The sequence below is a fragment of the Apaloderma vittatum genome, unplaced genomic scaffold (assembly GCF_000703405.1).
Source record: "Apaloderma vittatum isolate BGI_N311 unplaced genomic scaffold, ASM70340v1 scaffold2388, whole genome shotgun sequence".
Taxonomy (NCBI): Eukaryota; Metazoa; Chordata; class Aves; order Trogoniformes; family Trogonidae; genus Apaloderma; species Apaloderma vittatum.
Genome location: NW_009728838.1, coordinates 41,614 through 64,991, shown reverse-complemented (window position 1 = coordinate 64,991; position 23,378 = coordinate 41,614). Strand labels below are relative to the sequence as shown.

The 23,378-nt window shown below is 40.1% G+C and overlaps 1 protein-coding gene across 1 annotated transcript in view; it reads right to left on the bottom strand.

Moving 5' to 3' along the window:
* The window catches only part of ASAP2 (ArfGAP with SH3 domain, ankyrin repeat and PH domain 2), a 93,357-nt gene that overhangs the window by 28,625 nt on the left and 41,354 nt on the right, over nt 1–23,378 (bottom strand). The window contains 6 exon segments of the mRNA XM_009874207.1: nt 3,268–3,337; nt 3,453–3,556; nt 9,998–10,084; nt 10,588–10,663; nt 11,679–11,764; nt 13,811–13,940. Of these exon segments, the coding sequence (XP_009872509.1) occupies nt 3,268–3,337; nt 3,453–3,556; nt 9,998–10,084; nt 10,588–10,663; nt 11,679–11,764; nt 13,811–13,940 (553 nt within the window).

The window sequence follows — 23,378 nt, the reverse complement described above, 5'->3', positions numbered from 1 at the left end:
TACTTAATATCCACATCCTTACAGTTTCCAATGTTTACATACTTAATGTAACTGTTTGTCCAAAAAGTGTCCAGAAGCTGCCTATAATGAAAATACAAAAAAAAACCCCAAACAAACCCCCAAAATTTGGTAAACAAATCACTAGACGTTCATATGTACCTTTCCCACAAGCTCTATGAGAATGCAAAAATGCAAGCAAATTCAGGTTAAGAAATAATCCACGTGCCCCAGAACTGTGGATCTGAAGCACATTCAGGGCCTAACTAGTTTTGTACAACTTACAAAGTTGTAAATGCATCCACTGAAATGCTCCGAGAGGTCTCAAGGACCGATATACACAGAAATTGTCTCTCTGGATAGGAGAATGCAGCCTAAGAACTGTGTATCAGGATCCAAGAGCCCAAAGAAACAGCTGTGGCAACCTGAACCACACGCTGGGCCACAAATGTGCGACTGCTGTCCCATTATTTGTCTGAAACTTCCGAGCTCCACTTTCCTGCTTGAGTCTCCGATTAGGTAACTAAATTTCAGTCTACGGCTGGACTCCTGGGCAGCCACGTGAACACACCAACACCCTGAAAAGATGAGCTGCCACCCTTCAATGCCATCCGCGGAGACTTCAGCAGTTCCTTCCCACAGAAACAGTTCCTTCCTGCAGAAATGGCAATCCTCTATCCATTAAAACTGACTGTCTGTCCTGGCAACAAACAGTAAATGCAGGAATCACAAAGCTGGGCTTCTAAAAAAGTACCAAGTGCCAGGATACAGCACTGATTTTTGCAAAAGGCACGAGTAAACATGTCCGCTTCCTTAACAGACTGTTGGCTGATTCTATCGTGCATTTTTTATGGACATCACAGTGATTTACTTAAGAATCAAAAGATTAAATGTGATTGTTTTCCCTTCTGAATGTCTTGGCAATTGTAATGGTAGCTTAAAGCCTCCAACAGTAAAGAAAAAAGTAACAAAAAATGATTCCTTGATATTGAGCCTTTCTTACACTCCTTTGTTGCACACAAACAGCAAATTTCATTTAAGCTCCTTAAATACAACTCATCTTTGAGGAATCTGAGGTTTCTCACATTTAGGTTTTTTCCCTTATGACTTCTTGATCAGAAATCACTTAGGAATTCTTAGTTACATGGTTCAATCTGCTTCTAACATTGTTTTCTCATCCATATGTGTTCAACTGCAGTCAGGTAGATGTCAGAAGATTTCCAACTGCTAATAAAAGCATGTTCCTTTATGAATGTTAATTTCTTTGAAGTTTTCAGTTGTTTAAAACTGTAACTTCAGCATGTACGTCAATGCACATTCAGCGTCACAGCTGGGTCACTGACAAAAGCACCGACCACATTCTCCCCATCTGTATCGTGACAGCACTGAGCAGGCAAGTTTAAATTAGAACACAGCATCTGCAACTCACTGAAGACAGTTGTTTTAGAAACTAACTGAAAAAATCGTCCTTCATAAAGAAAGGATGCACAACAGAAGAACAAAAATCCATAAAGAACACTTGGCCTTTAAAGGAAAAGCATTCACAGATACGTACTTGATCAAGCAAACAAAACTGACAAGTGGATTTCTGAGAGATGGTTCATTTTGATGAACAGCTGAGAAGAGGGAATGGCGCCTCGTGTTTTAGAGCGCAGTAGGTATCAACACTGAGAAAGCTTGGAAACCTGCGTTGTCGCTTCAGAAGACATTCAGAGGAGCCCAGAAAATACTTAACAAACAGAAATCATTTCTACCCATTTCAACATCTATGAAACAAGCATTAAATTTTTACTGGAAACTGCCATCAATATATAAGCGAAAAGTGAGCAAATAAGTAAAGCACTTTTTATGAGTGTATTTTAAAACAAGAAGACACTCTTCTAATCCTGTCATATAAAAAGATCAAGACCAAACCTGTGACACCTACGTATCTGAAGCCACATTTAAGAATACACCTTAGCAATTGATTTCCAGCTATACAGTTCCACCGATTTAAGTGGGAACTTACTGCTTCCAAAAATGTTAGACCATCTGGTAGACAGCTTACGAAAAGAGAAGAACAACAGCATCCCGATAGACTTGGAAACTGTGCTTGCGTCTGAAAGTTTTAAAACCCTGCTCCACAAGTGGCTTTTGTCTCCTGGGCCAGCTCTGAGCTGCCCTACTCACACCTCTACTGGTGCTACGACAGCGTGCCCAGTGCCAAGCGCATTTACAGTACACGGAGACACCTGTAGAGCAACACCCACAGGCTTTGCTCTGACGAAGAGGCAGTTAAGAACAGAGATAAACTGGGGGACAATTCCAAGGCCACAGTAACAACCTTGCTTTGCAGGCGCAGTTTTGCGCTCCTCCTTAACTCCTGGTTGTCGATTCGGAAGGCAACAGCTTGCGGGTAGACGCACAAACGAGAGATTGATTCTTTCTGCCACCAGGGTCAACTTGTAGTCATAGCAACAGGCATAACAGGATGAAGAACACAACAGTTCATAACAGGATCAAGAAATAGGACTGTTCAGTAGACCAAGAATGGGAAATACTGTTACCAAGGTGATTTTTGCTTCAAGAAACTTCTTGAAAGTTTGGAGAAAGCAATATAGAAAAAGAATAGTTATGGGAAAGCAAAACCAGTTGAGTTCAAAGCCAGGTGTAACAGGTCCCAAACATGGAAGTAGGAAGTTTTAATACTTAAGTAACGCTTATCAGAAGTTTGGTAATGCATTTCAAATATTAGTAGCAAAGTAAGAGGGACTTCTAACAGAATGACAAGAAATAGAGGGTTAGAAGTTGCCTTCAGAGTTGATTTTCCCCAACAGCTACTCCCCAGGAAAGCTACCTTTGTAACAGATTACCATATAGCAGCAAACCTGGCAGTGAAAAGAGATTCAGCATTCGCTTGTTTTGTCTTGTAAATATAAAAAGTTGTTTAACCCATATCTAAAAGATGGATTAACACATCGTGATATCTTTCAAAAAAAAAGAATTTTTATTTTAGATAGTCCAGTAAAATATGAACAGTTTACAAAAACTGAGTCATTAAAAAAGACATTTATTTTTCCCATTAAAACTCATGAACATTAAAACAGCTGTATTTTTAGGTAATGTGTATGTCTCGATATTTTTGTGAAAGACTGCCGCAAGAAAACGTATCCATCATATTCCAAACACTGCACCAGGAATCTAGCTAATCCAAATTATAAATATAGAGCAGCATAGTTTGCTTTTTGTATTAGCAACCATGTACATAGAATGCTGTAAACAAATACTTACTGTACCATGGGAAATTGTAAGAAAGCCATTTTTAACCGAGCACTTCCTTTTCTGCCACACTTTTCTGATTCTGGTTTAAAGGAGGGAGGAAAAGATAAAGTTACTCACTTTTTAATATATTTAGTATTACATTGCTTCAGCTCTTAGGGCTTTTTTTTCTCCCAGCAAAATCCAGCAGTACTTACCCATCACTTTTCTTGTACAGACTGCCGTTGCGTTCAGTGCCATGTTCCTTGTTTCCCTGAGGCTGATGTAAACTATAAGTCGTACTCTGACGAATCTGAGAATCCTGCAATACACAGAACAGCAATTTGTAACGCATTCCACACTTCCGAGCAAAATATCCCCCCTATTAACGAGCTTCAGAGCCTTTCCATCCTGCTCTAATCCTACACGCCAAATGAAGCGCGTATTTCCTCCTCAGTGAGAGAACATGAGCTGTTCCTTTTTTCAGAGGGCACAAAAGCTATTTGAGAAGCAGCCGTTATCAGCACCTGCCAAAATCCTCTTGATTGTTTTTATTTAGCTTTACTATTAGGTTTAATACATGTGGGTTTTAACCCAAAAAGTAACTGAGTAGGGGGCTTTCCAACTCATGTCAACACTTCAGTGCACAAACACTAAAGATTATCATTACCTGCAATTCCTAGTGCACCCTTTCATTGCAAAAATGTTACATACATAAACCCGAAGAAGTGTTTTTCCCTTGTGGAAACTGAGTCAAGGTATTTTCTGTAAAGTAGTTCAAGAGGCATAAAGGAAAACTGGAAAGTTCTTTCCACAAGAAGAATAAATTAAATGAAAACATCTTGAACAAAGTAGAACTCGGAGACAGCAGTGACCCTTCTCACTGCTCTCAGAACTGTCCAGAGGAAGGATCCACTACTGTAAGAGTTCCACTTTTTGAAAAATAAGAACCTGATAAAGAGGAATCTGATGTCATAGCACCAGTAACATAGCACAGTGGACTTTTTAATGTGTGCAGGGACAATGATTAATACTCATAATATTTATTGTTTTCTTTTCTTCTATCTTTTCTCTACTGACATAATACATACCTGTTACATAGAATTAAAATGGTTGGAAAAGACCTTTAAAATCATTGAGTTCCACCGTCAACCCAACACTACCATGACCACAAAACTACATCCTGAAGTGCCACGTCTACGTGTTTTCCGAACACCTCCACAGATGGTTACTCCATCACTTCCTTGGGCAGCCTGTTCCAACGCTTAACAACCCTTTCCATGCAGAATTTTTTCCTAATATCCAATCTAAACCTCCCCTGGAGCAACTTGAGGCCACTTCCTCTTGTCCTATCACTAGTAACTCGGGAGAAGAGGCCACCACCCACCTCTTTACAACCTCCTTTGATCAGGGAGCTGTAGAGAGCAGAGAGGCCTCCTCTCAGCCTCCTCGTCTCCAGATTAAACAATCCTGGACCCCTCAGCCACTCCACATAAGACTTGTTTCTCTAGACTTTTCACCAGCTTCGTTGCCCTTCTCTGGACATGCTCCAGCACCTCAATGTCCTTATACTGTGGCACCCAAAACTGAATACGGGTTTCGAGGTGTGGCCTCACCAGTGCTGAGGACTGGGGGACAATCCCTTCCCTGGTCCTGCTGGCCACACTATTCCCGACACAGGCCAGGATGCCGTTGGCCTTTTTGGCCACCGGGGCACACTGCTGGCTCATGTTCAGCCGGCTGCTGACCAAGGCCCAGGTTCTTTTCCTCTGGGCAGGTCTCCAGTCACTCCTTCCCACGTCTGTAGCGCTGCCTGGGCTTGTTGTGACCCAAGGGTAGGACCCAGCACTTGGCCTTGTTATATATATACCGCAGATAATACAAGTACAGTGAGGAAACCCACACAAAAGGAGCTCTTAAATGACTATCTGAGCTACTCTAAGCAAAAACTTAAAAGCTATTAAGAAATAAACTCACTAATTTGAAAAAAAAAAACTTCTTTTGCTAAGAAGTTAAGATAATGTCTCACATACACTAGGAATGCAATCACAAGAGATGTAATTTCTGGTTTTCAGAGGATACACATGATAAAATAAAATACACAGTGATCTAAAAAGTATGCATTACGAAGAATCGTTTCTCCCTAATTACAATTAGCTTCATACACCTTATTAGAGTAAATATAAGACATCTCTGGATACAAGCAGGGGGAAAAAGTCAAAGGAAAGTCAAGAACACACCCAGACTGTGCTTTTCCCCAGAGAATGCCAGCTCTGATGGAACGCCGCTCCTTTGCAAACTCCAGCAGCACATTTTGCTACCAAAAATACCAATGCAGCCAAAGCTGTTCAGGGTCCTCCTCAGCAGTAGTGGCAACACATGACAGGTCCAAAATATGGTGACAGGGACAGAGCTGGCCCCTTCGCCCCTGTTGAGTGCACTGCACACCTCCAAACTCCAGGAGTTCAGGCTCATCCTGAATACAGTGCTGGAGCTCAGCGGTCCTGAGAACCATGAGGTGAGCTCAAGGCAGGCTGCAGCACTTCTCGGCAGCAGAAGCAACCCATGCCTGCCTCCCTATGTCTCAGCTAGTGATCTAGGGAGTCACATCAGATAGCTGCAATGCTCATATGAGGCTCTTAAAGGCACTCTAAAACAACCACTGAAGTGTCCACGCCTGAAAAAGCACCCCTTCAGATTGAAGCCAGTCCATCTATCGTTCCCCTCCAGCCTCCTTACACAGAATTGTTTGGTTTTGCACTCTGGCGGTCCAATGTAAAAACAGAACGACATTTAAAAAGAATTCTCGTCACTCGTTCAGAACTGCTGCATGCATACATTTGCTGACTTCTGAAGGAAATCTGCTCTGATGCTGCCTATTGTGTCCTACCGATGCCTTGATCTGTGTCCCATTAGTCAGCAAAGGAACTCCATTCCCAAGAAGATTAGAGGCCTTACAGGAAATTAATTTCAGTTCTCCACATCCTCAATCACATAAAGATTTCAGATGACCTCCAACACTTGTCCATAGCACAATTCCTACTACTTAAGATTGTGCTGCTACTTCTCAAGCATAATTTTGTGCTGCAGTTCAGCTACCTCCCTTCAGCTGTTGTTTACGCTCAGCTGCAGTGCTTGGCCAAACTGGAAAGCCAGTCATACAGGCTTCCTGCCTCGCTTCAACCAGAGAGGAAGTTGCTGTAGCTGACGTGTATTTCCACACATTCATTACTACAAGCAGTATCTTTAAAAAATTTAATACTATTTCATGAAAAGAACTTCAGGGCAAAGTATGGAGACTTTCAATTTTAAATCCTCGGTTCAGGCCACGTACAAATGGACAGTGTCCGACCTGAGTGGCAGATGGTGGTTTCCCACAGCTCTCTGACACGCAAGTTCATGATTTTGCTCGAGCTCCTCACAGACGGGATGCCATACCACAAACCACCATGTCACAAGTAACATCCTTCCGGGCTATTTCAGCATGCCTTTTCCATATGGAAAAGATCCCAAAGGATCTTCCCTCATTTCTGGTTTGCAAAATGCACATAACTGGAGTGCAAATCACAGAGAACAGGGTCAGACTCAATGGACTTGTGAGAGGAGGAGGAGCAACGCATGTTACCTACAGGAGGAAACGGATCACTGCAGGGTACAGGACATCCCTAGCACAAAGTACTGTCATTTTAAATATTTCTTGAACGTGACAAGATCAGAATGGACTGAAGTACACAAGCCTAAGAAACTGAACTTTGTCCACTTTATCAGCTTGGAACGCAGATAGGTATGTAAAGAAAAAAAAAAGGTGAGTCATTTCATTGCAGCGCATTTATAGTTAATCACATCGCTGACAGCATGTAAGTCTGAAATTAATTTTTCCAAAGTCTTATAAAGACAGAGTGACTTCTAAATCAAGCTGAATAGCATAGCTAAAATGAATGAAACGTAAAAACAGTATTTTGTAAAGATATTCTATGACTACTAGTAAGCCCTATTTATCAGCCTCACTATATGAAAAGGACAGAACTTTTCACACAACATGTTTAAACTTACACATGGTGAATTCTGGCCTCTCCCACGGCTCCCATGGAGGAGGACTTTAGACTGTCTAAATCACTTCAGTGCATAAAGCTGCAAAAAGGCCCTTACAGCTCTCCCAAGAGCCTGAGCTTCTCTTGCATCTGCAGGATCATTGCCAAGAGGTTGTTTCAGAGATCCATCCCTTACCTATTACATACTCACAGAGGCTCCAACACATGTATCTGCCAGAAGCCCCTGCAGGCAGCCTCACCTATAGCACAGCTACTGTAATTTTCGTCACGAAACACAAAATTTAACCTATTTCGCAGCAGCTGAAATAGATCATAGGTTCTACGAAACACGTACAAGAAGCAGAAGCAAATCTAAACATTACAATAAGGCTACGTTCAGAGAGGACATGGGAAACAGAAAGGAAGGCAATACGACTCTAAGGTTGACCATGAAATTTGTAGGAGCTCTACAGTTTGAAAAATAAAATTTTAAAAATTAAAAATTATAGAGGTGTACACAAAATGACATTTTAAAAAAAGTTTCAATACAAACCAGGTTTGAAGATGTTCTTTGTAGGAGGAAACTATACATACAGGCACAACAAAATAAGGTTCACTATAAGTGGGTTGTTTGTTTTTTTTTAAACACAAGAGAAATAATATTTGTCAAAGTTCTATTATTTCATACATGAAGTCCATTTTAATTATAAATATACATAACTTCAAAATCTTGCAAGAACATCAAATCAAGCAACTGGATTTAATTCCCAAAAGAGAGTGCAAAGGAAATCACCAATTTGTCTTACAGTACTTTTCCTTCCCAAGAATAATCCAATAATTTCATTTTTCTTTGTAATACAACAAACAGAAGAGGATAAAAAAAAGAACCAGTCTTTTCATACCAACAGATAAAAGCTCAGAGGAAAAATCCAGTTTCTTGAAATCTGAACGGAAATCATGCCAACTATTTTCATTAAAACATAGTAACACTTACTCTCCTAGACTTCGGTCACAAAATGTAAATGCATTTCAGGAAGGAAAAAGAAATCAGTTATAGTAAAGGAAATTACAGTGCAATAAGAATAATATTAATGGATCATACAGTAAATTATACCAGGAGTGTTTGGCATCCCACTGATTAATTGATGTTTTCAAAAACCTTTAAAAATAATTACAGTACTCATGCCCTGCAGGTAAGCATCTATATCTAAATTTGCAGAATTAATAATGAATAAAGCACTTTTTACACTTCTATTTTTAAATGCAACAAAACCAGTAAAAGTAATAAATTTATGCAAACTACTACACTTTCCAGTCTGTGAAAAGATGTGAGCTCATATCTTCCATATATATTTAGTATCAGTATCACTGATAAATGGGTAAATATAGAGACGCAGCCATAAAACCCAAGCAGCATAAAACCAGCAGCCGTAAAACCCAACTGCTTCTATCACCTCTCTTGAACAAAGGCCCGAACAAAATAGGAAGCCAGTAATCACCATTTCCACAAGGATCATTAGTCTTTCATCCCACAGCGCTCAAATTTGGAAGTTTTGAACAAATTCACCCTTCAAGGAGTCTTGAAGACCAGGCAGGACCTACGAAAGCGCCTGCAAATTGTGCAGGACTTTGTACACGACTGTCATTGTATCACGTGGTAACAAGGAGCACCTCAAGGCACAGAGCGCTGAAGACTGTTCGAAGGTCTGTCAGCAAGTCAGAGAGTAACAGCACCCTCTGGGTTGGAAGGGACCTTGGAAGATCATCTAGTTCCAAGCCCTGGGCCAGGGGCAGGGACATCTGCCACCAGGCTAGGTTGCTCAACAGCCATCATCTGGCCACCAGTAAGAGCTCGGAGTCACCACAGCCTTTATGGGAAGAGGAAAGCAAACCCAGAAAAGATCGAGGAAGTCTGAGCTCTACAGACTAAACTATTTCATTGTGCTCCCTTCTCAGAAAGAAAATGTGAAAAAGGGGGGAGGATGCTCGTGCATCACTTACTCCTGGCCCAGCAGCCACACAAAGGAAGCTGGCTGGCATTTATTTATACGAAGAGGAAGCACAAGCAATCTGAAACAAAAGTAGACCCAATATTTAGGATTAGATTATACAAAAGATGCTTGCTTCCATGGTCAGAGCTTGCAAAAAAAACCAAAACACCACCTACTTCACAATTCTTTAAGTCTAATGGCAATCATAAGCAAAACTCAAAAAAATACTTATTTCTTAGATTGCCAAACTAATGCAGCTCTTGCGCTTTTGAAAACTTGCACCTTGCAGCAGAGCAGCAAATTCATTGTCATTTTTGCAGATGATCCCAAGAGATGTTTTTCGATCTGAAGTTCAGTTTTACGTAATCTTTATACATTTTGGAATATTACTGTGACATAAGATCAATACCGCCAAAGTTCTTCCATCTTCAGTTTGAGCAACATAGGTACCACTGCCTGTTAGCTCACAGACAGCGTGCCATTTTAAGTATTTTGCAATATCGGTAACAAAAAGAAATTTTGCAGTAAGTCTTGTATATTTTTAGTGGGAATTACTTTTAAAAACAAACAAAAAACCATGTCTTTGTCAGTAACATTCAATATCAATATCAAAACAAAGATGAATAAACAAAAGAAATCAGATGGCTAATAAAAGTTAAAACAACTATATTCCAAATACTAACATTACATTAGAAGTGCTTAAAATGAGTATTCCAAAGTTAAACCACCTCATATGCTCACCTCTTTCTGATCAACCTGGAGTGCAGATTTTAAAATATCTCTAAGCTGTGTTAATTGTCTTCTTTCCTCATCTTGTGCTTGTTTAATCTTGAAGGAAGGAAAATACGAGATAAAATTAACATTATTGTTTCCTCTCAATGCAGTTCTTCCAAACTTGCTATTTAATTGGTTCATTTATCTGAGAAATGCCCAGCAAGAATGAAAACACAGAGAGAAAAGGTAACATGATCAGTTTATTTTCTTTTGTACCTTCAGAAAACTTGACAATGGCCAGGATGTTGCTGGGTTAAGATTTTGATATGGCCTCACACTGTTCTTGCTTCCTTTTGTTCAATTTGAAACCGTACGTCACTTTTCAATTAGTCAGTAAACATTTTAGGGCAAAGGCTGTTTTTCTAACATTTTCTAAACTGGAGTCCTGAACTTAAACTAAGACTTATGGATACGATACTAAAACAACATTTTACTCAAAAATATACTCAAAACCTTCAAATGCTGACTACTAAGAGTCAAGTCAACCTCAACAAAAATAACCACAGTTCTTCCATAAAAAGCAAAGTTTACAACACATGCAAAAGGTTGCTACTCACTGTATAAAGATCTGTCGAGAGTGTCTCAATTGAAGGCTTGAGGCTTTCAACCGCTTTTAACCCATCCTGAAAGAAACTTGAAAAGAAAAACAAAAAGCCAACTGTTATTAAACTTCTGTCTTTTCTGTTTAAAAAGTTGCCAAAGGAAGACGTGCATGTTATTATGCCACATGATAAACTTCAAAACACTAAACATTTATTTTTTATGCATCTTTGACTGATCCACCTCTTTATTTCCATCATAGCTTATTCTAACATGCAAAATCCCCAATTAGATTCAGAACTGCCACAATCCACCATCACATAGGTTTTCCTCATTCTCACCTGAAATACAGGTTCTCATCTCACTTTTTGAAGGCCCAGAACAAGTAAGATTCATTTGTAGACCAGCAAAAGCTCTAATAGATATAAAATAATTGCGACATCTTGGAGCCAAATAATTTCACATCTGATGCACAGTTTTACAGGGAAAAACCTAGAGATGCAGACTCTAAGTTGAAAACTTACTGATTTTAACAGGTTAACAGTGTCTCCTTTAAGTTTATAGCTATGACTTTATTGCTGTGTTATTGATCTGTAAAATTGCCATAAAAATGTACATCACTCTAATGAGCGCTTCGTGGTTTATTACTGAGTCCTCCAATTAATAAGAAAAAGAATTATTCTTTCAATACAGTTCCATCCCGCTGCTTATGCTATTTATTTTTCTTGAGCGCAGAATTAATTTAGATCATTGCTAGATTCGCTCAAAAAAGTCCGTCAAAACTAATGGACCACTAACTAATAGATCAAACTAATAGCTCTGTTTCAAGAGTACTTTACGAAATATGCCAAACTGTTGTGTGGCACCCCTTTAGAACAGACAGTTATATTCTGAGAGTCTAGCTCAACCTCATTACGTGTTTTGGAAGCCAGTAAAAAAAGCAGTGACTAATCTACGACAAAAGCAGTTTGTCAGAAGACACCAGAGAGAACAGTTGAACCTTAGATTTATTTTGAAAAATCCTGAAAAGTGTTATGATTATGTCAAATGTTAAAAACAAAGCATTACTCCAGTTACTGTGTAGATATAAAGAAAACTTAAAACATACTTGCACTGAGCATGAAAATACTTGATCAAGTTCTGAAGCAAGTCCACTCCTTTTTTAATCTTGATTTCATTGACTTTCAGCAGGTACTGTTAAAATAGTAATTCACAGGAGAAATTATTACTGCTATGGTATTTTTTTCAACATTTTATTTTCAGTTATATTTCAGCTAGTGTTAGCAGTTGCAGATTTACAAGACCTAAAAGCCAATGCACCAAATATGGACTTCAAGGGTTAATCACACAAAAGCAATTTGATTAGTTCAGATTGTTAAAACATCCTTCACGACTCCCAATGGAAGCCTGTGTTAAAAAAAGCATAAAAGGGTTTGTTTCATGAATTTAGGAATCCATTCCTAATATTAGCAGCCATCTAGGTATATATCTCATTAGTTGTTACATTCATTGCTAAATAGATGTCACTAAGGAAGAAAAAGGTTTACTCAAAAAAGCAAGGGATTATTTTAGCTATTTTTAAACCTGCCTTCTGATTTTATAATTTTCTCTACCAATTCCTTCTGCACGGCAATTACAGCAAATTACAGTTTAGCAGGAGATTTTTAAAATCTCCTGTCAAGCTAAAAGAAGTGTAATTAGTGTCCTTTTCCATTAGACACAATCAAAGTCCATTTTCCCTGAATGCCACAGCACAAAAGATGTCAGCCTTGCAAGCAGAACTAAGATTGACCAAACTTTTACAGGAGTCCTTAACTGTCCATTAAATGACGACAATTTTTAACCTTTGCTTAGACAGTGACCTCCAAGTAAACTAATGAATGTCTTCTTAGCAATGATCTAATGCATCTCGTTCCCTCCTTCCCGCAGTTCACCCTAAACGTTTCAAATCCACTAAAATAAAGCAGTATCCACGTGCCAGCTTTTCAGTGTTGCAGCTTTTTATATGCTGGTTCAGGTGAACAGATAACTAATGCAGAAACGTGCACTGGATAGTCTTTAGTTAGAAGAATCATCTCTTCAGCTTCTATTAATTTAAAATCGAGCTCTAGACATCTGGTATTCAGTTCACTCTCACAATCAAAAGAGAACTAGCCTGTACTTAGGATACAACTTCGCTATGTCACGCTTCTGATTTACTATGAAAACCAAAACAAAATCCTCTTTTATGACTATTCAGAGGTAACCAAGTATAAACCTCTTTTCCCCAAAATCAGAAGAAACAGCATTTAAGGTAACTTCATTGAATTTCACACACTTCACCCCGCATTTCATTATCGCAACAACTGACTAAATGAATTCCTCCTTCACTGTGACACAGGAAGAGAGAAGCATCTGTTCCTGCTTGTTTCCCAGGAAGGATACAGATGGGCAATTAGCTGGCAACATCCATATATTTATCGGAGACTCAAATCCCTTCATCAGTTTCAAACACTTATAGTCCAACTCCATACAGGAATGTGAAGTTTCTTCACAAACTATCAGTGCATGCAGTTACCAGAATAAGTACTCAGGACAACTGCTGTTAAGCTTTGCTGGCATATGAGTCAAATTACCTCTAATTATTATAGTAAAAACAGAAGAAACACCTGCGGCATATTTTTGGGTTAATGCATAGAAAGAACAAACACTGCAACTCTACCAACCATGGAACAGGACATGCTCTTAACCGAACTGAAGAAAAAGTATTCCTACTGGATTTAGCACACTGCAAAATCACCAAGATTTTGAAGTAGAAACATTCTGAAATGTCTTGAAAGACAACTGGATTCCATCCTCAGCAGCTTTTTTTTTTTAGCGCCAGCCCTACAGTGTGCTAGACTGGAGTCTCTCCTCATAATAACACAACAGCTGTCCGTGTATGGAACAATTCAGAGAATGAGCTACGGCTTAAAATAACTTATACTGAAGTAGAAATGTAAAGGCTTATTTATTATCATCTCTTATTGTTTAATTGAGCTTTGCATTATTCTGTAATCCACTCATCAAGTGAAATTAGAAAAGATCTAAATTCCCTGCAAAGTTAGCACATAAGCATAAAAAAAATGTGGTCTAGGAAAGAGAGTCCACTAATAACTTGGCATTTCCCTTTAATATCACAATTGCTGTAAAACAATTGTGTTTTTCAAAATCTTCCTAAAAATATTAACAGAACAATATGAATTTCATGCTGAATCTTACCTCACACATCTGTAATTGGAAGAATCTTCTTTCTTTCTCCATCTCTTCTGCAATTTCAGCTCCACTTATTTCCGTACGGATCATCCCATGCAGCTTAGCATGCTCTTTTTTCTCTTTCTCTATTTTTGTACTAAAAAGCAAAGAATCAGTCAATGAAGTGAGAAATTCACAGCCTCTCAGGAAATCTGATTATTCACAAAGTCTACTGACAGATGTAGAGGCAAACTCTTGTAGCCTTACATATGACTTACTTCCAGATGACATTTCATTTAAAATTTGACAGTGACTAAAGATCAGCAATGACATACAGTACCTGAAATCTAATTCAATCATCTGTTAAAATAATGTCCTGACAGACATTCTAAAAGAAGATACTAAATGAAGGGAAGATACTAAGTTCTTGCATTGAAGGAAAAAAAAAATAACCCAGGAACAAAATAATGAATTTGTAACTGAAAACATAGGGCGATGTTTAATCTCAACTGACCAACTGGTTAACAGAGTTCAATTATGTCACCAGATTTATTGAGTCTTGCCTGTCATCAAGTCATCTTCTATATATACAGGGTTTCCTAAGCCAAAATCACAGTTGTCATCTCTACTTGCTACTGAGCCAGTTGGCACTGGGAACGCCAGTCAGCCGGCTGCGTTGCAGACTCCAGAGTCTGCTAGACCAGCTGTCCTAATTCCCTACAAGTTTCTACGAATGTTTTCCAAGAGCTCTGAATAAAACAGGTTCTCCTACAGAATATAAATGAATAAGCAATGCCTGCCATACAGTGTAACTCCCCTAAACGCATTCATGCCTGTTACAGCTATTCACCATATTATTCCTAAAGGCAGTAGCATAATTATACTACCCAGTTAGACAAGCCTGAAACAAAAAAGGTATTAATAAAAGAAGATACATGAGGGTATTCACGTTTTGGACAAAGACTTATAGTTTGCCACTTGTGCAATTTAGCAGCTGAAAATTCTGGAAGGACCTTCCTGAGGAAATGCTATACTGCTTTTGGACAGAGGAAGTGTTAAAAAGGAATACAGGAAGCAGCTGAGAGGAACAAATAACACACACGCACTGTCCTACCACCTCTCGGGCAGTCAAGTGTCTCTCGGCTCTCTCTCTGAAAAGATGACATGGTTCAAGTGCTCTCTTAACCTGATGTTAACATTGCCCTAAGAGCTTATGGGAAAATGTCCTAGAAGGTCTAAGGACCTCCAGCCAACAACATGTTCTGTATTTACACTTCTCGGGAATGAGCAACTGCTTCCTCTTACACCTCAAGCAGCAAGGGAAAACTAGACCTAATCCCATTAATCCCACTCTGTAACATTCCTAGAGGGAAACATTTCAAACAGCAATTCAGAAAGTCCCACTTGTGCTCATCCAGCCAGCACTGCACTCCTCCTCCGTGCACCGCATCCTACCAGGTGGAGACATTCAGGGAAGCTCCTCTTGTTCAGAATAAATATTTTGAAAATCTTCATTTGACTGAATAAAAACTCAACTCTGGAGCATTCTGTTTTCATCAAAATTAATTCTGTACTCTTACTCACTTACTGTCATTTACGGCGTTGTGCAGCTACAGAATGCAGAGTCTAAACAGAAGAATTTAACCAGACATCAACCCTGAACGAGGAACATAAACCTTTACAAAAAGATTTACATAAAATTACAATTACACAGATCCTTTCTAGCAGTGCTCTAGGAGAGTTTACACTATATCCTACTTGCTAGTTCTAAAACAGTCAAACCTCGGAGCAAAGATCCAGGAGACTTTTAGTTCTCTCAATTTCCACATTAATTTAACAATTTATGAGGCCAGAGAATTCACTGAAATGTGAATCAAGTCTACCAACTATCAATTGCTATTGTATTGTATTTTCATTGTTTATAGACCAACGCGCAATATTAGAGCACACATTGTTTCAAGAAACTAAATTCCTTTTAAAGAAGCAGTTAGAATTCAGTGAAAAGAGTTCTTTATACTCCTGAAAGGATAAATCATACCTCACAGGCAAAAAGCAGTTAAACTAAGACTAAAATGTACCAACATTCAAAGAAATAAAACATGAAGCCGTTTGCTGGAGCTTCAGGCCCCATGGCTTCAAAAACTTCAGAAAAAAACCCAAACCATCTCTCGATCTCAAGTACCTGAGATACATGACGGTGCATTTCACATTTGCATTTCCTTATTACTTGTGCTTTTAGTCTCTAACTGCATTTTCAGCTTTGTAATTCAGAATTTAGCCTGTTATTTCACTACAGTAATATGTCACCTCTTAACTGACTGACACTACAGGGCACTTGGTTTCTAGGGAAACAAAGAAACCCTGTACACAAGTGTAGGATGCAAATCTTCCAAGTGCTGAAGGCTGGCTGTTGCCTGTCCAAGGGTCAAGTTGGCTTCAAGTGTCACTCTACCGTGACATTAACCAAATCCTGCTGGCAAAGACAGTTCTACAGAGTGTCAGTTTGGGATTTCCAAATACTGCTGGGTGTTAAGGTCTTTTAATTAAGCAAAATTAACAGGGTAAGTAGGAAAACTAGAAAAAATGCTCTAGAAACAATAAGGAAGCAAATCATGGAAACATCGAAGAGTTTCGGTTGGAAGAGACCTTCAAGATCATCAAGTCCAACCTTTGTGCTAGTCCTATCAACACCACGAAACCATGGCCCTCAACACAGCATCTCCCATTTCTGCTCCCTGGGCAGCCTGTTCCAACACCCGACAACCCTTTCAGTAGAGAAATTCTTCCTAATATCTAACCTGAACCTCCCTCAGTGCAACTTAAAGCCATTTCCCCTTGTCCTATCACTCACCAGGAGGGAGAACAGATCAACATCCACCTTGCTACAACCTCCTTTCAGGTAACTATAGAGAGAAAGGTCTCCCGTCAGTCTCCTCTTCTGCAGGCTAAACGGCCCCAGACCCCTCAGCTGTTCCTCATACGATACATGCGTCAAATCCTTTACCAGCTTGGCAGCCCATCTCTGTACCTTCTCCAGCACCTCAGTGTCCCTCTTGTAGTGAGGGGCCCAAAACTGGACACAGGACTCAAGGTGAGGCCTCACCAAAGCCGAGTACAGGGGCGTGATCACCTCCCTGCTCCTGCTGAGAACACCATTCCTGATACAGGCCAGGGCGTCGTTGGTCTTCTTGGCCACCTGGGCACACTGCTGACTCATGTTCAGCCGGCTGTTCCTCAACACCCCCAGGTCCCTCTCTGCCTGGCAGCTCTCCAGCCACTCCTCCCCAAGCCTGTAGCACTGCTGGGGGTTCTTGTAAGTGCAGGATCCAGCATTTGGCCTTACCGAAACTCATGCAATGGGCCTTGGCCCAGTGATCCAGCCTGTCTAGATCCCTCCGTAGAGCCTCTCTGCTTTCAAGCAGATCAACACTTCCACCCAGCTTGGTGTCATCTGCAAATTTACTAAGGGAGCACTTAATCCACTTGTCCAAATCGTTGACGAAAATGCTAAACGGGACTGGGCCCAGTGCTGAGCCCTGGGGGACACACCTCGTGACCGGCCGTCAACTGGATTTAACTCCACCGACTTTCACCTCCACTGACCACGACTCTTTGGCATTGGCCACATAACCAGTTTTTTACTCAGCAAAGCATGAGGTTGCTGCTCTTGAAAGTCATGCAGCACGTATCACACACGTAGACCTTGGTGACTAAGATGAAAATCAGAGCATACTCCAGCTCATTTACAATGCCACTGCACGTGACTAATATACAGTGAGCTCAGATCTGTGTAACACACAGGTAAAATTGAAATACAGGATGAAGAATTACAACAGAAGGGTTAATCAGATACAAAACAATCCCTCTTGTCCATCTAGCTTCTACTATATGACTATTTTCACAGCTCCAATTTGAAAAGCAACTATTTTCCCATACATATTTTAATTTGTGTTTCACATAAATCAACTTTGTCATACCATGGTATAAATAAACATCAAAGTAGGGATTTTCATTTACATTTTCTTAACCTTTAAAAAGGACAAGACTTATTATTCTACTGTTTAACACACCAAAAGACTGGTATTTATTTTCAGCCAATGAACAAGGGTGAACAACTAGAACTCCCCATGTACTTGCAGCAGTAATGAACTGGCTGGCTAGGCAGCAACTCTGTCGTTCTTTCTCTCCTTTCCCATATAGCAGTAAGCCAGATTGAATCTGGGTACATACGTGAGAATGTGCAGAGACTGGGAACAGCACCTGGAAGGCACAGATTTGAATGCGGAGCACTCTGGAAAACAGAGCGCTACCACTTGCTGTTTTATTTGACAAAGTAATATTTCACTTTTTCATTTCAAACATTCTTTCTTTGTCCAGTCTTCCTTTTCAGCCTGACTCTCCAACTTCAGCTTTAGCACCTCAGCCTTTCAGAGAAAGAGCCTTCATCTGATTTTACCCTACTGTCTGTAAGGGCTGACAGTAAAACATGACTCTCTCTATTATCATCCAAGTCCTGAATGAAGAAGTCATCTTTTCCCTTTGGAAATGCTGGAAAGCTTATCCCTTTCACTCATCCTGCAACAGAGGATAGGCGATAAGAGGGCAAAATGAGAAAAATGTGCCCAGATCTTTCCAGTATTTCATCCATAATATCTGCAGATTCATTCAAAGCTTTTTTCATTTCATTTGCAAGTAAACTCTTTCAAAATAAAAATATTTAAAACAAATTCTCAGGCTCAAAGCGGTATACTGTGGACAGGATTTACCTGGACTTTAGTAAAGCCTTTGACATCCTTTCCCACAGCATCTTCCTGGAGGAACGGGCTGCTCATAGCTTAGATGGGCGCATGCTTTCCTGGGTGGATGGATGTCTTGGCCCAGAGAGTGGTGGTGAATGGATTTACATCCAATTGGCAGCCGGTCACAAGTGGTGTTCCCCAGGGCTCAGTGTTGGGGCCAGTTGTGTTCAATTGATAAAGATATCAATGAACTAAATGAGGGTATCCAATGCACTCTCAGTAAGTTTGCAGATAACAGCACGATGGGCAGCAGCATTGATCTGCTTGATGGTAGGGAGGCTCCACAGAGGGATCTGGACAGGTTGGATCAATGGGCAAGGGCCAATTGTATGAGGTTCAGCAAGGCCAAGTGCCAGGTCCTGCACTTTGGTCACAACAACCCCTGGCTACAGGCTTGGGGAGGAGTGGCTGGAGAGCTGCCCAGCACCTGGCAGGAGTTGGTTGACAACCGGCTCAACATGAGCCAGCAATGTGTCCAGGTGGCCAAGAAGGCCAACGGCATCCTGGCCTGTATCAGGAATAGTGTGGCCAACAGGACCAGGGAAGAGATTGTCCCTCTGGTCTTGGCACTGGTGAGGCCACACCTCGAATCCTGTGTTCAGTCTTGGGCCCCTCACGACAAGAACAACATAGAGGTGCTGGAGCATGTCCAGAGAAGGGCAATGAAGCTGGTGAATGGTCTGGAGACCAAGTCTTAAGAGAAGCAGCCAAGGTAACTGGAGTTGTTTAGCCTGGAGAAAAGGAGGCTGAGGGAAGACCTTCTTGCTTTCTCCATCTACCTGAAAGGAGATTGCAGCAAGACGGGAATCAGTCTTTTGTCCATATAACAAGCAATAGGACAAGAGGAAAGGGCCTCAAGTTGCTCCAGGGCAGGTTTAGATTGAACATGAAGAAAGATTTCTTCAGTGAAAGGCTTGTCAAGCACTGGAGGAGGCTGCCCAGGGAAGTGGCTGAGTCACCACCCCCAGAGGTATTTAAAACACGTGTAGATGTGGTGCTTAGGAACGTGGTTTAGTGGTGAACTTAGAAGTGTTAGGTTTATGGTTGGATTCAATGACCTTAAAGGTCCTTTCCAACTTAAATGATTCTATTATTCTACTCTATGATTCGTTATTAAATTTATCTAGTTTAGGACTTTCATTCCATGCCGCTATCTTCAAGATGTGACTTCCGCTTTGTATGACATACATGCTTTAAAAGGAAATGTGGCAGAAATATCTCCACCCTATGAATATTAAGATCTACTGAGTCTAGTTAGAGCTCTGAAGATGTAGTTTAAAAAAAGCTTGCAGAACTTTCAGATTTTTTTTTTTTAGGTATTGTGTAAAAAAACAAGTTTACCAAACTGGAAACACTTAATCAAAGAGCTATGCAGGCACTTTTACAGAAGACTGTTACAAGAATTTGTTAATTTTTCCATTGACTCCAAATGGTTCCAAACCAATTCATTCATGCTAAGAGACACAGCCAGATACACGAGTGCTTGTGTTTCTACACATTAACGTGATGCACCTCAGCCTATTTCCTTGATTTTATAATCCCATAAGCACATTTAAACAACTTGTTGCTCTTCACTCAGTTGTGCACAGCAGACCTCATGCCCGGCTTTTCAAAGGAGAATGGCAAATGAGGAGAGGGAGTCAGCCTTCCCAGGAAGAGCTTGTTAGCATTCATTAAACATTTATGTTCCACAGCATTAGCACACTTATTAGCAGAGGGCTTCTGAAGATAATACATATTTACAGGTCTAAAAATAAGGGACCTTTATAAAAAAAAATAACATTTCTTTCTTTTCAGGAAAGACACATTTATGCCTGGAATACAGACATTACTATTTGGCTAAAAAATGAGTAAATAATACGCTTCGGTAAGTTTATGTTTCTGTTTCCTGTGCAAAACTGATACAATGTCTTTACCTCAAAATCTACCACAATAGGACCAATTAAACTGAAGAATGTGGGTGAAATCTGGCTTGTTGCCTTGTTGAATCCGGTCTGCCTGCTAGGAGAATGAGCAGTTTTTATGATGTGTGTACTGCTTCCCCATATGCTCCCCTGGTGCGTCTGCCATTAGTGTTTAAGTACATGGCGGAAAGCAACTGCCTCGTAACAAAAAAGAGCCCTGTCTGCACCAGCCCTACCCAAAGGACACAAACAGGCTCGTCCCACCGCGGTGCTGGGGTGGCAAGCAGCGTTGCCCTGCTCTTATATGGGAAAAAAACAGGCTGTACCCGAGGTCCTGAGAGAAATGCACTGCTTTTAACTACTTTAAGATCTTACGAACATTTAGAAATCTTGATAGCTTTTAGTGAAGCTTGTTAACGACTCTTGGTGAGAAAAGATGAATTATCTGTGAGTGTCACCTAAGGATATTCAGAATTTTTGATTGAGGTAGGCTGGCACAAAGATGCAGGTTACTTGCTCCTCTTACTCCCTTATTCAAGAACAGTTTCGAGGTACTAAGGAAAAATGGATCCAGCCTCCCTGAGTTACTTCAGCTAAGGCAATCTTCAGGAAAATACTCTGAGAAGTTACGTAGCTACAGAGAGACGAAGTTGCATGATAATCAACATTGACGGATGGTGATCCAGGAACGTAAGAAAACCCAAACAAAACCAGACAGATAGCTATTTTTAAACACACTTAATTAGGAACAGAGTTTGAAGCAGCAGCTCAGAAACTGCTATGGGGAAAAAGCAAAATAAATGCCATTTTTTAATTAAGTGAATTTCTTTTCAAATAGGTCACACTTGACTATATCAGCACCTGATACATCATCATAAAGGTGCAAGTAAGAGAGATAAGACATTGATTCAAATAAGCTGTAATTCTTCCTTATAAAGACAGCCTATCAAGACAGAAATCAGGATGAATACATCATCAGTTCTCCACAGACTACAAAAATATCACTTTGATACCCAGCACTTAGCTTCACAGATCTGTACTTGTGACTAGGAATTGCAGATGAACGGTGTGATTTTAAACCTGTGATCCAGAGAGATATGTAGACAAAGAGCAGCCTAGCACCCTCGAATAGTTTTTAATCCAAAGTAAAAAGAAAGAGGAAAAAAAATAAATAAAAGAGTTTGAAGTAGGCTGAACAGACCCCTGGCTATCGACACCTACATCTACCTGCCCATGCTGGCAACACAAGCTGCAGGTTAGACCGAGGTTAACGCTCCCAGCCTGTTTGCTCGTTCTCATTAAGGCAGAGACTGTGAAGACACTACAACAAAGAAATTCAATTCACCATTACAGAATTCTTGCAATGACTCTGTATCTCCACTGCCACAGACGACCAAAACACACAGCTATAAGGAAGTTCAGATCCATTTGGGACAGCCACAGAATCAAAACAGTTATTATCTCAGAAACCTCAGTGGCACATATAATAGCAACCCGGAAAAACCTCAGTTTTCTTATATCCAAAATTTAGTAAATTATAAAGCTGACCTGAACAGATTCAGACTAATATTCTCAACCTAGTTTCAAAATCATATCATTAGGCTTACCTACTCCAATTTGTAAAGACCAACAGTCAATAATGGTAGCTGGCAACACCTCAACTTACCTGGAAATTGATTTTACACACAAGAGAGTCTGACAAATCCTACCGCAGGGGTGGGAGGTTCTTGGGAAAATTCCTGTTTGAATTTGACTCAAGAGAACTATGGAAAATCAGTCTCTTCCTTGGTAGAAGTGAAGCAGCTTGCACTGAAAACCAGTATTCCCTGACTGCCAAACTTAAGCCACAGTAAATAATTTCTGCTGTTTTAAAGCAACCACACACACACCCAAAAAAAGGCAAAAAAAAAAAAAAAGCTCCTTGTTCTAAAGAATTTTCCTGTACATACAATTTCTTAAACCCAAGCTTCAGGCTCTTGATCAGAGTCTTCATCAGAGTGAAAGAGTCCAACAGCCCAGACTGAGTTTTAAACTCTAGAATATTGATGTGGAACTTTCATCTAACCACTTAAAAAACTTAGAGCACACAGCACCTGTACCAGCCCATCACCTGAAAATATCAAAGAAAATTATAATGGATCTGAAAGAATTTCCTGGAGAAGTTGCGCTGCTTTCAGTTTTTGCATGTTTAATAACCTGACGCAAAAATGGCTTGGAAATAAGCACTGTCAAGGAGGTGTGCTGCATTTTTCAAAAAGTCCTGCAGAAACTACAGAGGTAACTTGGGAAGAGACCACCTGCTCTGACCAAACATCACCACAACATAATCATCCTGGTGAACATTCTATCAGAAATTCTAAAAGTGTCAAGAGATTTTGGTCTACTGGTAGGAATGTTCTTGGTTTACGTCCCAGCAGCATGCAAATGTATTTCAAACTGTGCACATAGATTTTGTGGGATGTCACTATGACTAAGTTATACAAAGGTAAACAAACTTTCAGATCTGGCAATCAAGCACTGGTAGGCAACCGCAGTGTAAATTACAGGGCTGTTCTTTATGGCCCATCCTCAGAGATCCACTGCTGCCATGGGCAATGAATAGAAATCTTAATTACTGCAACAGCCAATAACTGGCACAGCATCAAACAAGACCATTCGCTGATATTAAAAACATAGAACACTGGAGCTATCACAATCTTCCAAGGATTCAGACTGCCAGACTGGAAGTTTACCTCAATATTTCAGAATGTCTTGTTATGAAAACCCAGCTACAGCCAGGTAGTTTCAAAAAGCAAAGGTCACTCAGGTCTTCCTCATAAACTGAGACGAGAAAGCAGTAATGAGACTGTTCTCATTGTTATTCATAAAAGGAATAACGAAATTTAGCTAACT